This window comes from Budorcas taxicolor, chromosome 5, assembly GCF_023091745.1.
Source record: "Budorcas taxicolor isolate Tak-1 chromosome 5, Takin1.1, whole genome shotgun sequence".
Lineage (NCBI taxonomy): Eukaryota > Metazoa > Chordata > Mammalia > Artiodactyla > Bovidae > Budorcas > Budorcas taxicolor.
The window spans coordinates 4,477,118-4,495,049 of NC_068914.1; the positions used below are offsets into that span (position 1 = coordinate 4,477,118).

General features: G+C 37.8%; 1 protein-coding gene across 1 annotated transcript in view; it reads right to left on the reverse strand.

Moving 5' to 3' along the window:
• Positions 1–3,579: 3,579 nt before the first annotated feature.
• BMPR1A (bone morphogenetic protein receptor type 1A) overlaps positions 3,580–17,932 on the reverse strand; it is a 54,907-nt gene continuing 40,554 nt past the window's right edge. The window contains exons 7-12 of the mRNA XM_052639342.1: positions 14,766–14,910; positions 10,270–10,462; positions 7,573–7,870; positions 5,560–5,735; positions 4,432–4,562; positions 3,580–4,340 (exon numbers count right to left, since the gene is read on the reverse strand). Coding sequence (XP_052495302.1) covers positions 4,215–4,340; positions 4,432–4,562; positions 5,560–5,735; positions 7,573–7,870; positions 10,270–10,462; positions 14,766–14,910 — 1,069 coding nt within the window. The 3' untranslated portion in view covers positions 3,580–4,214. The remainder of the gene's footprint in view (positions 4,341–4,431; positions 4,563–5,559; positions 5,736–7,572; positions 7,871–10,269; positions 10,463–14,765; positions 14,911–17,932) is intronic.

Below are 17,932 nucleotides of genomic sequence, written 5' to 3' on the forward strand. Positions count from 1 at the left end.
TCTCAAACAATGAAAATAACCCAAATATTCACCAGGGAATTATAAAAACAAGTTGTCCCATCTACTTAGTGGAATGCTATGTAGTCAATTTTTTAAAAGATTATATTTTCAATTGATATATAACAACACACTGTGATCTTAACATTGTAAACTATATGCAGCAGCAAAAAAGATTGAAAAGAAACCTTCAAATGTAAGTAGCGGCACTATCTGGCAACAGGATTTTGAATGATTTCATTTGTTTCTTTCTTCTTTCCTAGGTTTTCTTAAATTTCTGCAATGTGTACATATTTTTAGAATTAGAAAAGAAATTTTAAGGAAAATAACCCTCAGCTATAATAGGCTTGTAATTCATCTTATAATTTATCTACATAAAGGAAAGAGTGTGTGGTCACTTACCTGCCTGTGGCCCATACTGGGTTTCTGGTGGATGAAATGTGCATCTCAGGGACATCAGCACGCACACTAACTTAGTTGTTATTTCATCAAACACGAACTTCTGACACACAAGATAGTCAAAGCAGAGTTTCACAAAACACATCACTAAAGTATACTAAAATAAGGTTATTTACTTAGAAATGATACATTGTATGTAATCTATATATAGAACAAAGCAATCAATGGTAAACTTAATAAGGCACCTTTTAAACCAGATGCTGTACAAAATACATTTAGTGTATTACATATCAAAGATGAATCTATATTTTTGGTGTTTTACAACTGCATAATAAAACTGCCTGTTTTTAACCCTTTTCAGTGTTTATGTACAACTTTCCTAATTAAGCTATAATGATACTTTCATTTTATACAATATATACTACACTTTAGTTTTAAAAATGGGCAAGGACAACAGTCACCAAATGGGCTTAAATAATTCCATTGAAAGCATAGTACAGAGCACAAGCTAAAATTACAATATATTTAATCCTTTGCAAAAGCAGTATTCACATACTTTCCTTATGGGACAATCATTACACGAAACTTCATGTGATGCTGCCCTAGATTTGATTTTTATGAATATGTCAGCTCTCTGCAATTTTCACTGGGACTCTCATAACAGCACTGAGGCAAGGAGATGAACTGCTACACTACTATTTTAACGTCTGACCCAAGCAAACAATAAATATTACCCCTTTTGAACAGTACAAGAGCTGCAACAATCTTTTTAAAAAATTAACTCATATTTCTGCAGTCTAAATTATCTTAGATATTTAGAAACATTTCAAAACATGAAACACAGGTAATTTAATTTATAAAATCTTGTCTGGAATAAATTATTCAAATTTGATCCTGGGCCAACTTAGAGATGCATGATTCTTTAAACTGAATTGCATTTTTGTTCTAAACAAAAGCAAAGCATCTGGGGGAAAACAGATACCAAATATTTTTTTATACAGTGAATAAATTAAAAATCTGGCACATTCTAGGAAAACATCATTTCCAAAAACCTTAAGTCACTTTTTAAGGTCAAAGACACTCCTGAAATTGGAAAGGCAATTGAAAATGGTGATTGCAGTATCTTTTGTGAAAACAATTCCAGAGAAACCAGACTCAAATTTTATGCTTCAGAAACTTGTCCAATAAGAAACACAGGGAAAGCTTAGAATAGACACACTGAAGTCAATCCTAGTATGCCTTTGATTCTAGAGATATTTACCAGCAGAAAGAGAATTCATAAGGAGACTTCTCTTTGAGGGAAGATTAAGTTTTGTTATATTCAGGTTGCTTTGGTTTTTTTGTTTTTATGCTTTACTTAAAGGGATGAGAGGACAAAAGCTACAAATTTTTAAGATGCTAAGTTGTAAGCAGGACCAAATAATGACTTCAAGGGTTTTACAAGTTATCTATGGTGCTATGAAATACTTCCTCTTTTACTCTTTAAATATGAAGTCAGAACCTTAAGAAGAGTAAAAGAAGGAGAGAAAAAATAGGTTTCATGCAGCTTTTTTTAGACTTTAGAATTTCAAATATGACATCATTTGCTCTTTAAGGACCATTAATATTAAAAAAATCTTTTGTTAGAAAATATTTTTATTGAACAAGTTTCTACAGTTAGTCCTTGATATCATTTTTAATAGATCAATTTAATTAAAAAATTATAATGGTGATATAGTACCTGGAATTTTTGCTTCCACATATTTTAACATTTCTAAGAATAGTTCACCTTTCTTTACATTTTCCTTTATTAGGATGACAAATTATTTTCAAGGTTTATAGTTATCAAATAAAAAATAAATCAAGGTTAACTCTAACTAGATCAGAGCTCATAATTATTCTCAAATTACATGGCAAGTTAGATTAAAACACCTATATTTCTCAGTATAGTGATGGGGAAAACATTCTCAAAGAGCAAGTTATTGGGTAATTTACTTATCTTGATGAACACTCCAAACTTTAGTTATGTTAGATGCAAACTATTAAACTTGGTCAAAACTGTTAAAGCAAATTTCAAATTTGTGAAATTTGACCAATATGTATAGTTTCATCCTTAAATGTCAATCACATTTTTGGTAATGGACAGATACGGGCTCTGATTCCTCCACTTTGAAGTTTTTTTCCACTATGTTGTTATAATAATCACATTTATTTTATGCTGTATTCAAGAAAATTCTCACTTTATGCATCCATGAGTTGTTTTTTCAGAGTAAGACAGTCATATTTAAAAAGCATTATAGAAATATAATAAGTAGATCAGAGTTACTCCTTGGGTAAACAAGGCATCCATGAAATATGTATTATATTCAAATATGTTACCGAATAACAGATGTATGGTATAGATACAGGCACTGACTAGATACTGAACTTTTTGCCTGACTCTTCACTGTCTTCACAAACTTATGAAACCAAAATCATAAAACTAAAAATTTTAAATGATTTAAATGTCTAAAATAGTTGATGATAAATGTGTATTAACTCTTGAGATAGAAATTTCTAATTTGAAGATCCCTTCATAAACAGAACTGAGATGATGGCATCTTAATGAAAGTCTATACCTGACGTTAAACAGAGTCCTAGATTTGATATACTGTTTTGAATTAATTGTGAAGATTTTACATGTAGTTTCTACTTTATATATTTTTCTGATGATCTTTTAATTTTTTTCCCTTAAGGATGGGATATGAGGTACGCATGAGCTGGTTTCTATAGTATGAATGTAGTATGTACATGTATAAAATATGGTTGTAAAGGAGCAGGTGTTTTGCAAGTAAAGCATATTACACACGAAATATAAATAACTTCCCTTTTAAAAGTTACTGAGAATAAAGAATACAGAATATGGTTATAGGCACTTACATTGCTATCATACTCATTAATCAGTATTCACTTCAGTAAGAAGTGTTTTCTTTAGAAGGTTCATGGCATTGGAAGTTCCAACTTTGAACAGGACGCTTTTCATGACAGTAATAACAATTAACAAAAAAAAAATTTTGTGGTGGGAGGAAAACAGTCCAAATTTACATACACTTTTAATTCCTTTTGGCCTTTATATTAACTTTAATGTTAAAAAATAAAGTTGGTGGAGAAGCTAGCTCACTTGCAAGGTAAATGGCTTTTATGTGATTGGCAAATCTCGGTCAGATAACGCATTTTTAAAGCACAAAACCAACAGCCACCAATATCTTCCTGTGCATTCACAAATTATCTTCTTCTAATTCAAATGGCAGCAGAGGAACTCTGGTATGCACGTATGTACACAGACACACACACACCACCAAGGCATGGCAAACTGTCGTAAGCTAAGCAGTACTGTATCCCAAACAGAGCATAATCCATAGGCTGTTTACAAAGGTAGAATACAAATAGATTAAATTTTTTTCAGGTAGAAGGCAAACGTGTGTATTTCTCCATCTCTGCTGAATTCATTTATCTTCTCAAGGCTTTCACAGAAAGCACCATTTTATGAACAGGTAATTCAGTACCCAGAGTTTGACTGGAGACTCATTAATCGGGATTGAAGTCTTGATGCAGTTCATAAAAATCCAATAAAAAAAAAGGCATCAAAAACCACATTTAAAATAAAGTTGTCCATATATAAAGAATGAAGTGTTTAGAAGTTCCCAGCTTGTATTCTACAGAGTACTGAAAGATTAGCAGCCTGTGAAGGTGTAGTGAGGAAAGAGTCTGAGAACCAAGTTACTATCCTCATTCTATTCTAATTCCACCCATTCCTTGGGTGAAGCAGTCTAGAATTTCTCCTCATGACCTTTTATCTGTCAAATCTTTACATCTTGGGATTCAACCATCTTGGCAAGTGTCTTCTTGATTCTCAGAGCTGTAAGTCTGGAGGCTGGATTGTGAGCCCAGCATTCTGACATTAGCTTCAAAACTGCTCGTAGACACTGAAAAGTAAAGAGAATGTCATGAGCGGGTAAGGGTCTTTGGCAACACTCAGCAATCACTTCCTGAGAGGACTGACTGACTCCCACTTACTTCATCACTGTTCCATCGATTAGACACAATTGGCCGCAAACGTTTAACGCACACAACCTCACGCATATCCTCGTATGATGGGTCACTGGGTACCATGTTATAATACGGCAACTGGTACTCTTCGACTATTCCTGTAATGAGCGAGAGAACAGTGGGCACAAAAACGGTGGCTGGAAAAAATACATCAGTCTGTTCAGCACTTCTTACTGAACTAAGGAACTAAAATTGATTCCCCCATAAAGAAGAAGAGATTACTGAGCAGATGATTCACGTCTAATAGTAAATGTGTGTTCTACTCTTTTTAAATATCTGATTATTTTCTATATCCCTACCATAGTTGTCCATATTGAACATGCCAATATCCCTTAAAACAAGCAAAATGAACCATTCAACCTAAATTTTTAGTCTTTTTATGTATACAGTTGCTTCTACTAATAAAAGAGTAGAGCCTTTTTTCTGCAGTAGAAAGACAACGCATCTGTAGGAATGAGTTGGCAAGGCAGACCGGAAATTGCTGTCTGTATAACAGGCCTGCCTGAAAGCCTGGCACTGAGCTGGTATCTGGGGACTTGCCTGCTAAACAGCTCTCTCTATTCATAGAAATGAAAAGGGTGGCCTTTGTAACTAGACTATTTGTGCAAACAATATAATTTATGCTGACCACCTGCTTTCTTTCTCGAAGTTTGGAATTTTGATACATGCCAGGCAGAGGATGCCCATGTGACCAGCCTCCAAAAAAATCTCTGGGTACTAAACCTCTAATGAACTTCCCTAGATGACAATATTTCACATTTTTACAATTCACTGCTAGGGGAATTAAGCACATCCTGAGAGACTCCACTGGGAAAGGACTTTCGGAAGCTTGTGTCCGACCTCCTCTGAACTTTCGCCCCATGGGCCTTTTCTTGTCCCTTTGCTGATTCTGATGTGTGTCCTTTCAGTGTAACAAATCTTTGCTATGAAGACAACTATACACTGAGTCCTGGGAGTCCCAATGCAGTGACAGAGCCAGTGAGTGATCTTGGAGCTCCCTGACCCAGGTGACACCTAAATTATGCCACTGGAGCTGTTATGTTTTGAATGACGAGTACACAGACACAACCAGAAACACGCTGCCTAAACTCCTACCTCCTGTGACACAACGGCGAGCCATTTCCCAAACGATCAAGCCAAAGCTGTAGATGTCAGCCATTATGTAGGGCTGGAAATGGCTTTTATTCAGGCTTTCATCTAGCACTTCTGGAGCCATGTAGCGTTTGGTACCCACCCTAGTATTCAGGGGCACATCAACTTCATTTGTGTCGCTGAAACAGAAGACAGGAAACGTCCAGGTTGAGGGGAAAGAAGAAAACTGTTTCTCCTCTATTTTCACTGCATTGTGTAACAGGCAGAATTTCTCTCTCTCTCCCTCTCTGTGTATGTGTGTGTGTGTGTGTATACACAACTAAATAAAATGAAAATCTATCTAGTAAGTCTACATTTCCTGATCAGTAATCCTTGGGGCGAGGTGTATTTTGAAATTTGACATCTTTCAGATTTTAAAAAAGTATTATATCCTTTAAATATATGCTATGTATTGTATAACATCTCCAGCAGGGTCTGGAGCAGTCCTGAATCAAAATCATTACTAAGTCCACAGCAAAAAACTAAACTATTCACAGTTACCTGAATAAATAAAGACAGTAAATACCTCAAACCAGTTCAGGTCAAGTCTTGTCACCAATAAGTTCTGTGTCTCTCTAAGGAAGAGAACAGTACTGAATATAAAACGTGGTAGATAATTATGTCCTAGGATGAGTAAACGTGAAAAGTGAGAGGCATCATTTGCTTTCTTCATTCTCACGTGATCCTTCGTGATTTAGGATTACATTTTTTTCTTTATGGGTCCAACCAACTCAGTTCTATTGTGAGTCATGTTTACATAATCATACTGCAATATTTATCTTTTTTTATTAATTTTGGGAGTATATTTTAGAGTTTGAAGACATGAATGACCTTTTTTTTAAGGTTCCCAGATCTGTTAAGATTCTGGAAACTATTCTGAAATGGAGATCAATATAATGTACTTTATATTTTCTTAAATGGCATCTGATGAATACTTGAGCCAATAAAAATTCCCCTGATAGAAAAAAACAACAGGATAGAAAACTGTGATAATGACAGAAGAAGATTAACTTTTTTGATGTTTGCTTTATTATGTACTTTAATCTTATGGCCTGAAATGAATTTTGAAATGTAAAATGGCTGCTGTACTCTAGAGTTATAACATTAAAACAATTTCAATGGTTTCCTAAAAATGTGATATTCTCATTGTTTAAAAACATTGACAATATCGAGTGGTGATGAAGCCATGGCATACATAATCTTGTTCACGGGCGTGCACACTGACGCACACTTTCTAGGGGACAACCGGTTAATGCAGCTTAGCACATGCATACTCTCCGCCTAGCCCCTTCTCCAGAAATCCACTATGAGGAAATACTTGTACAAGTACTCTGGAATATTATATATGGATAAAATACAATATTCATTGAAGCACTTTTTAAATAATAGACCCTGGAGGCAACTTTAATGTCCGTCAGTTGGGTCATAGATGGGATAAATTATAGTAATCTATAAAATGGAAAACTTCCCATACTGCTGTTAAAAAGAGTAAAGATCTATATAAACTGAAGTAGATGTCTAAGACAACAGAAAGCAGGAAATCAAGAATTATGTAGAGTAAGATGTGATTTTTGTAAAAAACAAAAACCACAATGAGAACAAAACACTAAGACAAACCTCCTCCCAAATCCTAATTTATAATTTACATAAGCACAACTACATGTTCGGAGGGCCTCCCTGGTGGCTCAGATGGTGAAGAATTTGCCTGCAATGTGGGAGACCCAGGTTCAATCCCTGGGTTGGGAAGATCCCCTGGAGCCACTCCTGTATTCTTGTCTGGAAAACTTCATGGACAGAGGAGCCTGGCGGGCTATAGTCCACGGAGTTGCAAATAGCTGGATACGACTGAGTGACTAGCACTTTCACTTTACTTTTCTTCACATGTTTGGAGTCCCACTGTCCTGAATACAAATACAAACAGGTAAATATCTTTAGGAAATTAAAATAATTCCAAACACCAGGCAAAGAACCACTCACCTGTTGAACTTAACAGCAAGGCCCAGGTCAGCAATACAGCAACTCCCATTTTTCTTGATGAGGATGTTTTTGCTCTTTAGGTCTCGATGAGCAATTGCAGGCTTCCCTTGAGTGCCGTAGATTTCTGTGTGGAGATGGCACAGACCACAGGCAGCCGAATAAGCCAGCTTGAGCAGGGCTCTGGTGTCCAGCGTCGCACACTTCAGGAAGTCATAGAGAGATCCGTTTTCATGGTAGTCAGTAATCAAATAGAGCTGAGTCCAGGAACCTGTGCCTTTAATGTCTGCTGCTATAAAGCCTGTTCAATTGATGAGTTTAAAAGGTCAGTTATCAGAGGTGGCAAGGAAGAAGAAAAGATGCTCGCTCAGGATACTGAGAATAACTTGGGCATCATCTATAGACAATGTAAATTTAACTTACCTAACAACGTCTCTTGAATGTATTACTCAAATTTTTATCTGTCACATACACATAAGTCTATAATTTTGTAATTAATTTAAATAATCTTAATCATAAAAATGATAACATGACTAAGAAAAAGATCACATATATAACAACCTGAGGGAATGCTGTTAATCTACGTGACTCCCTAAGCACCAAGAACTATGAAAAAGGAATGCGGAAAGGGCTCTCCATTTCACACTGAAAAGTGCACTCATCAAGAAGTTCAGTTCAGTTCAGTTCAGTTCAGTCACTCAGTCGTGTCCGACTCTGCCACCCCAGGGACTGCAGCCCTCCGGGTTCCCCTGTCCATTGCCAACTCCCAGAGCTTGCTCAAACTCATGTCCATCAAGTCAGTGATGCCATCCAACCATTTCATCCTCTGTCATCCCCTTCTCCTTCTGCCTTCAATCTTTTCCAGGATCAGGGTCTTTTCCAATGAGTCCGTTCTTCACATCAGCTGGCTAAAGTATTGGTTAAGTTAACTACGTTCTATGCTAGTAGGCCTCTCCCCTCACCCTCTTTTACACAATAGCAAAATAACCTAGGTTATGATTTGATCAGTACGGTGCATAAACTCATCCACCTTCCCTGGCTTTCTTTCCAGCTACAATTTCCTTGCCCTTTACTTTAAAGAGTTAAAAATTAAGTTGACTATATTCAACTATAAGAGCTATAAGAACTATAACAGTTCAATCCTAACCAAGCTAACGCCCACTTGCCCATCAATGCCTCATCACATCTGCCTTTTCAGCCTGGTTCACTGACAAGCAAGTTCACGATACTGGCTTTCTTTCCTTCTCCTCTTTTCCGCCCTCTCTTCAGAAGGTCAGAGCGTGCTGAGCCCTCCCCCCCGCAACCAATTCATGTCCACCAGGTCTCTATAAATGTGACCTTATTTGGAGACAGGTCTTTACAGATATAATCAAGTTCAGGTGATTACAGTGGGTACCTACTCAATGACTAGTATCCTCATAAGAAGAGGGAAGTTTGGACACAGACACAACGGGCGAAAGGTCATGTGCCAACAAAGACAGGTTCTGGAGTGTGAAACGCTGTAAATAGTTAGCTGGTAATCACTAGAATCTGGAAGAGGCAGGAAGAGTCCTCCCCTAAAGCCTTCAGAGAGCCCGGACCTGCCAACACCTTGATTTTAAATGTCTGGCCTCCAGAACTCTGGAGAGGATTAAGTTTCCATCGTTCTAAGCCACACAGTTTGTGGTAACCTGCAAGGAGCAGTTCCAGGAAACTAATGCAACTGGTGAAGGAAACTATCAGCAACATGCTATACACTGTCTAAAGTAAGGGGCGAGGAGCTAGCAGCTGAAAAGAAAGCCAGGGAAGGTGATGAGTTTACGTGCCATACTGATCAAATCATACCCAGGTTATTTTGGTATTGTGTAAATGGGGGTGAGAGGAGAGACCTGCTCACACAGAACATACATGAGGCTGTATCTTACAGAGGGGGGGTAATTTCATTTACAGGAGGCAAAGGCACGCACAGTTAAAGTTACCTAAAAATTGTTTAAATTACCTTTCAGAGACTTTTTTTTGGTTACTATACGAATAAGTCCAATAAACTACATTATTTCCAATTCACAACTCACTGCTGTTTCTCTTCAGCTGGGTAATAAATTTGGACACACCTAGTTTAATTGAGCTTCACAGACACTGTGTTTTTTTTTTTAAACAAACTGACGGTCTCTGGCAACTCCTACCACAAGTCTTATAGAAGCTGCTTTTCAAACAGTATTTGCTCACTTCATGTGTCACATTTTGGTAATTCTCAAAACACTTCAAACTTTTTCATTATTATTCTACTTATTACGGTGATCTATGATCAGTGATGTTTGATGTTACTATTGTAGTTGTTTTGGCATTTTTTAGCAGTTAAGTATTTTTACACTAAGGTACGTACATTGTTTATTAAACATAATGCTACTGTACATTTAGACTACAGTATGGTATAAACAACTTTTAAATGTACTTGGAAACCAAAATATTTGTGTCATTTGCTTTATTGCTATATCTGATTTATTGCAGTGATTTGGAACCCAACCCCAAAATATCTCTGAGGTATGTGTAGAGATCGGCTGGCTGCATTCAGGACTGGGTTGTATTTGAAGTATGTATTCCACCAGGTTTCCTTTAGCCAAATGCACACAGCTGAGCTCACATATGTTTTCAAGCCCTAGGCTTCCACCAGCATCCCATTAACCTTGTAGAATATGGAACTAAAATCAAATGTGTACTCACCAAGTATGTTTTCATGGCGCATTAGCACAGTTTGATAGATTTCTGTTTCTCGAAACCAGCTAGCTTCTTCAGTGGTAAAAAACACTTTGACTGCCACTTTCTCACCACGCCATTTACCCATCCACACTTCTCCGTATCGGCCTTTACCGACTTGCCGCACCATCTGAATCTGTTTGGCAATAGTTCGCTGAACCTTCATAGGAAAAAGTAAAATGAGAAGTACTAAGATTGAGAAAGTGGTCTAACAGGCCAACCCATCAAAGAAGATGGCATACACAACCAACCAAGTCCAGTATTAATGTTTATATAGTTGGCCTCTGTGTCCGTTCTGCATCCTTGCATATGGAAGGCTGCTGTAAGGGGCCTGAGCATCTGTACACTTTCATAGCTTCAGGGGGTCCTGGAACCAATCCCTCAGGTAGGTCCTGAGGGAAGACTGTACTGTATTCAGAAAAAGATGAAACAATGTACAATATATTCTAAAATCACAAAATAACAATCTGCCAGTGTGACAGACTGCTTGCAAAACTGGGTCACGTAATCCCCCTTTCAGCCCACACAGCCTTGGGTAGTCTGCTCGCCCAGACTCTGGGCTTGGATACATGACTTGCTTTGGGCAAAAGAACAACCGCGGAAGTATTAATAGAACACGTGAAAAGACTGTGCATTGGGATTTGCCCTTTCTTGCCATTTTAGGGCACTCTGTAACCAAATTGAGCAAAACCATACCAACCATTGGCCATGTACATAAACTTTACCATTTGAGTCTAGCTGAATAAATTCAGAAAAAGAACTGCCAAGAATACCCACAGAATCATGAAAAATAATAAATGTTAGTTGTTTCAAGTCACTGATGTTTGGGGTGGTTTATCATGTCACAAAATCCAAAATGACAGTTAAAATGTTCAACTCCGTCTGCATGTAAGATCCCACATGACCTGGCCCTCGCCTAACTCTTCTGCCTGAGCTTTCACTCTAATCCCCCATCCGCACCCCTCTTCTTCACCTTGGTTCAATTTTTAGAATTCAGTCAAGCTCATTCCTCTCAGTCTTTCTGTATGTGTAGTTTCCTTAAGAGTATTATTTTTCTCTCAAAAACTTTCATAGCACAGATATATTTCTCAGTTGCTGCACTTACCACAATTTTAACTATTTGTATATATGTTTGTTTGAATTTCATCCCCCACGACTCACAGAACACAGATACTTATATAGGACAATGACTTTAGTACAATATTGCTTTCATCAGTATTTGTTGGATGAAAGATGCACATAAATTGCTACCTTTCATTTTCAGAAACATGTATCAGCCAATCTAAACTAATAAAATGACACTGACACTAAGGTCCAGGCTGGAAACACAGTTAAAATGGGCTAGATTTATAAGTATCTAAACCGACTTACTTTATGTATCACTTATTACAAGATCCTTTTGTGATTTCTTTTTAGAAAGTCAGAATTTTTGAGGTCTAATGTATTTATAATAAAATTCACTCTTTTTGAAAACGTGTTTTGACAGATGTGCAGTCATATAACCACAACCAGACGCCACAATTAAGATGTGGACTATTCCTATAACTCAAACAAGCTTCACCGCTTTAAAGTCAACTCCCTCCCCACCGACCTGCAGTCTCTGGCATCACTGATCTCTTTTCTGCCCCTACAGTTCTGAATATGACATAAACGGAAACATACAGTAAGGAGCCTCTGTGTCCAGCTTCTTTCATTCGGCATAAAATACTCTGAAATGTGCTTCGCTGCTGTTACACGTATCAGTAGTTTGTTCCTTTTACTGACAAGCAGTAGTCCACGCTAGGAATGTACTGTAATTTATTCATTTACCAACTGCTGGATTTTGGGGTTGTCTACAATTTTTTTAATTGAGAACATCTACTTGTTTATTTATCAGGCCACATGGCATGTGGAATGTTCCCTGACCCGGGACCGAATCCGTGCCTCTCCCCAACGCCTGCCTTCCTGGCGGGGGAAGCAAGGGGTCTCAACCACTGGGCGGCCAGGGAAGTCCCCAGGCTGTTTGCAACTTACTAGAAATAGAGCTGCTATGAGCTTCACAGTCGTCTTCTGGAACATGTCCGCACATCTCTTCCTTTTTAAATTTATTTGTTTGGCTGTGTTGTGTCTTAGCTGCGGCAGGCAGGATCCTGACTGCTGTGCACAGGCTCAATGGTTGCAGCTCGTGAGCTTAGCTGCCCCTCAGCATACGGGATCTCAGATAACCAACCAGGGATTGAACCCATGTCCCCTGCATTGCAAGGCAGATTCTCAGCTACCGGAGCACCAGGGAAGTCCCTGCGTATCTTTTCTATAAACATTTAGCAGAGGGACTGCTTCACTGTATTAAAAGTCAACTATCAACCTGTTTCCCAAAGTAGCTGTATTTTACATATCAATCAGCATTGCATGAGATTTCCAGGTGATCTATCTTCTTTTCCACACTTAATGCTCTCAGTTTTCATCAAACTAGTGAATGTGCAGTAGTATCTCACTGTGTTTAACCTGCATTTCCCTGATGACGCTGAGCATCTTTTCATGTGCCGTTCATATCTGCCATCCTTATATTTTCTTTGGGCAAGCGACTGTTCAAATCTTTTGCCCACTTAAAAGACTGGGTTTTTTGACTCACTACTGAGTTGTAAAAATGCTTCATATATTCTGCAATACAAATTCTTTACCAAAACTCTTCTGCCAGTTTGTGACTTTATTTTTTCATCTTAATAGTATCTTCTGAATAGGAAAAGTTTTAAATCTTAAGAAAGACCAATTTATCATTTTTTAAAATGACTTTTCCTTTTGTGTCCTAAGAAATCTTCACTCAAAGTTATAATAATTTCCTAAAACATTTTCTTTTAAAGGTTTTGTACTTTTATATTTAGGTCTATGATCCATTTCAAGGTGATTTTGTATTGCATATGGAGTGAGGTAAGGGTCAAGATTCACGTTTTGGCAAATGGATACCCAATTTTTCCTGCACCATTTGTCGAATAGACTCTCTTCCTCACTGAATTACTGTGGCATCCAAATCAATCGACCACATATGTGTATGTTCATTTTCAGACTCTATTCTGTCCCACTGACATACACATTTATCCCGATGCCAGGATTAAACACTGTTGACTACTGTAGCTCCACAATGAGCCCAGAAATCAGGTAGTGAATCCTCTTTACTCTTTTTCAAAACTGTTTTGGCTCTTCTAGGTCCTCTGCATTTCCAAATAGTCTTTAGAATAAACTCATCAATTCCTATAAAAGTCTGCTCTGATTCTGATTTGAATTGAAACGGTAAATCAATTTTAGGCTAACTGAAATCTCTAATATTGAGTCTTCTGAAACAAAAACAGGATATATATCCATCTCCTTCTGAATGGTTTTGTTAAACTCTTTTGGCGAGGTTTTCTAATTATAAGTGTACAGGTCATACATAAATGCTGTCACGCGTATTCCAAATATTTCAAGTTTTTAATGCTATTTAAAATGATACGGCTTTTAAAATTTTAATCCCTGCTTGTCGACAGTATATATACATTCAACGCTTTTTGTACAAAGACCTTGTTATGCAATCTTGATAAACTCACTTATTGGTTGCTGTCGTTTCACATTATCATTCTTAACACTTTCTATGTAGACAATCATGCTGTTCACATATGAAGACAGTTTTACTTTTACTTTTCCAATTTAATGACAGAATTACCTGATTCAGTGAATTTTAAAATGAGACATCAATGATTTAAGCACATCCAAGTAAACAAAGCATTTACAACCTGAGTATCTAGCGTTTAGTCTAAGTATCCCCTTCATCCTTAAGTCTAAATCTTTCTATACATGTAACTCCCTGCGAATTACCTACATCCCCCTTTAGCGTTATTTTTATGAACTGTTTTTCCGTAACATAGTTTCGTACTGAAGTATAAGAAGTATAGTTCTTATGAAGATGATCTGTGGGAGTAACTTCTCTTTGACTTCAGAATCTGAAATAGTTATATTTCTCCCAATCGATCAATTTAACCTTAGAGAGGCAAAGAATTTTATACCTGATTCCTCAAGATGGCTGTTAAAACTGTGTGAGCTGATGCTAACACTTACACAGCACTTCATGACCACACTTTCTCTCTTAACCTTGCGTGCGGCTCTACCTTACCTATCTTTTCTTAGTTCCTATTTCTACCTACCTGCCTATCTTTTCTTATTTCGTATTTCTTATTTAAACTGATTTAATCTTCTAGCCATCTCCCTTGTGACTCAGCTGGTAAAGAATTTGCCTGCAATGCGGGAGAGCTGGGTTCGATCCCTGGGTTGGGAAGATCCCCCGGAGAGGGGAAAGGCTACCCACCCCAGTATTCTGGCCTGGAGAATTCCATGGACTCTGTAGTCCATGGGGTCACAAAGAGTCGGACACAACTGAGCGACTTTCACACCACCATATGACAATACATTCTGCCTCAGCACGCCATTCATGCTCACGTGACACCCCAGCTTACCAATAAGGGCAGTCCAGATCCACTACCCGAACTTTGTGACTGGTCAATAAGGTCTTTTAATGATTCTCCAACTGGAATAAATGCTTCATCTTGTTCCAGATCACGATTGTAACGGCGTCTGCTTGAGATGCTCTTGCAATAATGTCTTTTATTTTAAAAGAGCAGAAGATAACTATATTAAAATTCTAAAACAATAAAATTCTAAGGTAAGAAAAATCTTGAGACTGTTGACATTATCATCATTCCTTCATCACATGGGTTCATAACCAAATTAGTCTTATCATAGAATAATATATTCTCTGTTAAAATAATGTCCAAAGATAGAGTTTCTGAAATAGAGAGCTATTTACTACCTTAAAACGGAAAGATGTCCATGGTACGTTGGCAAGTGAAAAAAACTGATTAAAAACCAGCATGTAAAGTTTCACCCTCACTATAAACAGTTTAGAATTATATGCATCTATACTTGTCTGAAAGGATCAGAAAGGATATATAGCAGTTGTAAATAATAGTTATTGCTGGGGATGTAAGAATATCCATTCTTTGCTTTACATATGTTTTTTCATTTGAATTCATAAATGTAGTTTTACATCATAATGAACAATAAATATACTACCATTTTTAAAAAGGGAAAAGGAGTTTACAGAAGAGTTCATTCTGATATTTTTAAAGGTTTTTGAAAAAAACTTCAAATTATGAGATGTTTCAAACATTTAAACAGTAGAGATTAATTTAATTAGCACCCATGTGTAAACCATTTAAATTTAATAAATATTAAGCTATAATTTTTTGATACATTTTAAATAAATAAACATTAAAATATTTGAAATTTCCCTGATAATTTCATTTTCTTCTTTTAATCCTAAGAGACAAACACTGTCTTGAAGGTGGCTATAGCCTTCCTATCTATGTATTTATACCTTTACCATAAAAAGTATATATTCACACACAGATTTTTTCCTCTGGATACTAATTTCTATAAATGGCATATGTTGTATTAATATTTTACATCTTGTATAAGAAATTTCTTATGTATTACATATTTATCCATGTTGATACATGTTGAAAAAACCAGCTCATTTCTATTGATGTTCAGTGTGTCAGACACTGCTCTGTGACTTACTTCAACTTTATTAAACTCCTAAGAGATAAGTTGTAGTGTTTCCTTTTTACAAAAGAGGAAACCATAGGCCCAGGGCTCACCATTTGCCCCAAGTCAGACAGCTGGCTAATTATTCTCCAATGCTGAGGCAAGACCCTTCTGAGTGCTATAAACAGAGCCCCGTCAATTGTGAGGTTTTCAGGTCACATAGCTGGTGGGAAGAGACACTGTTCACGGCCTTGTGTGAGCACTGAATATCGACCCTTTGACCTTTTCAGGCGGTCTTTCTCAGCCTTGGGGGTTTGCTCACTTGAAATCACTGACTAAGATCAGCTGAATATTCTATGGGGCCATTCTGAAGACGTCTACAGAGTTCTTCCTCTAGGAAAACTCTCTCCTTTCCAGCACTCTGCACCTATGAACCATAGCTGCTGCTCTCTCCTCAGACTCTCAGCTGTATCTCCTCGACTCAGAGTGCCTGTTGGGCTCTGCGTGAGTCATTCCTGTGTCCCGCAGTCAGGAATTCTTCTCAGGGAGTAAGCTGGGCAATAGCAAGACTCACCTCATCTGCTTCCTGTTTCTCAGGGGTCAGTGTCCTTCACGGCCTGACCGGCAGCTCTTAATATGTGAATGGGGCTTACTGATTACAGGTTTCACTGTGATAATCTGCTTGGGCCATTTCACTGGGCTTACTGGAGGCAGAATATTTAGGTCTTTTTTTCTTGGGCCAGATGGTTGTTCCCTAAGAATAATCCTCTTATACATTATCTAGAGGGAACAAGCTTGGCTAGCAAGGTTCTGGACGGCTGAGGAGCCCACAGATTAGTATGCAAATATTCACTTTATCTCCTTATTTTCACTATACCATTTATCTCACCCTCAGTAACGGGACACCACAGATGGGAACATTTTTGCTCTTTCCCTGAGACAACACTTCTAGCCTTTTGCTCAGGATCAAAGTCACATGATCATTCAGAATAAGAACAGGGATCTCAACATCAGTGGTATCTGGCAACCAAAATGGCCCACAAAATTTCTCACCTCCTGGTACACCTGTCCTTGTTTAATTCCCTTCCAGAAAGCACCAGGGCTGACCTGGGTGACCAATAAGATATGGATGGCAGAAGAGATGGTGTGACTTCTGAGTCTAGATCACATACAGCGCCCATCTTTCACCTTGGTCTCTGGACCATTCACTCTGCACGGGAAGCCAGGCTTCCTGCTGTGAGTAAGCTCATGCAGGCCGCTCTGTAGAGAGGTTCCTATCGGAGGGACTAAGATCTCCCTGGAAGTGAGCCCTGGAAGTGAGCTGCCTTGGAAGAGGATCAACCAGTTCCAGCCAAGCTTCCAGGTGAGTGCAGCATCTGCTGACATCTTCCTGAAGGTCATGAAAGATCCCGAGCTGCCCAGGCAGGTCATTCCTGAAGTCCTGACCCACAGAAATGGTGAGCGGTAACAGCCACTGTTTCAGGTCACTAAATCTGGGAGTGATTTCTTAACATAGGATTGCACAACCAACACAGCACCTGACCTTCTAAAAACAGACTTTCAGGCCACCCTCTCAGTTTCCCTGCCACCCTCGGCTTAACTTCCAGAGGTGGCTAATACTGCCAATTCGTGAACTTCTTGGGGGAATTTTGTAGTACAAATCGGTTGCTGTTTGTCTTTCTCAATTTCTAGCCTGGGATTCAGATTTTCTAGGTCTATACTCATCCATAAGCTTCCCAGATTCCACAGCTTTTTGCTGCCATCCTGTCTCCCTGTTCTGGCTGAACAAAACATTTTAAAACTCTTTACTGCTATTTTAGTGGAAGCAACAAAAGTAAAAAAGGATGCTCTATCTAAAAGACCTACTATCAAACATGTGAATCTCTGCCAGTATAACAGGTAAAAAATAAAACCTCAGTATGATTTTAACATATTTTGAGTATTTTGAGTATTCTTGAGTCATCTTTTTCTTTTAAGAGCCATATGTATTTCTATTTAAACAAACCATATGTTCATTTTTTGGTAATTACTGAATTGATTTTTTTTATTTTCGATTTATAGAAGCTCCTTATATTTA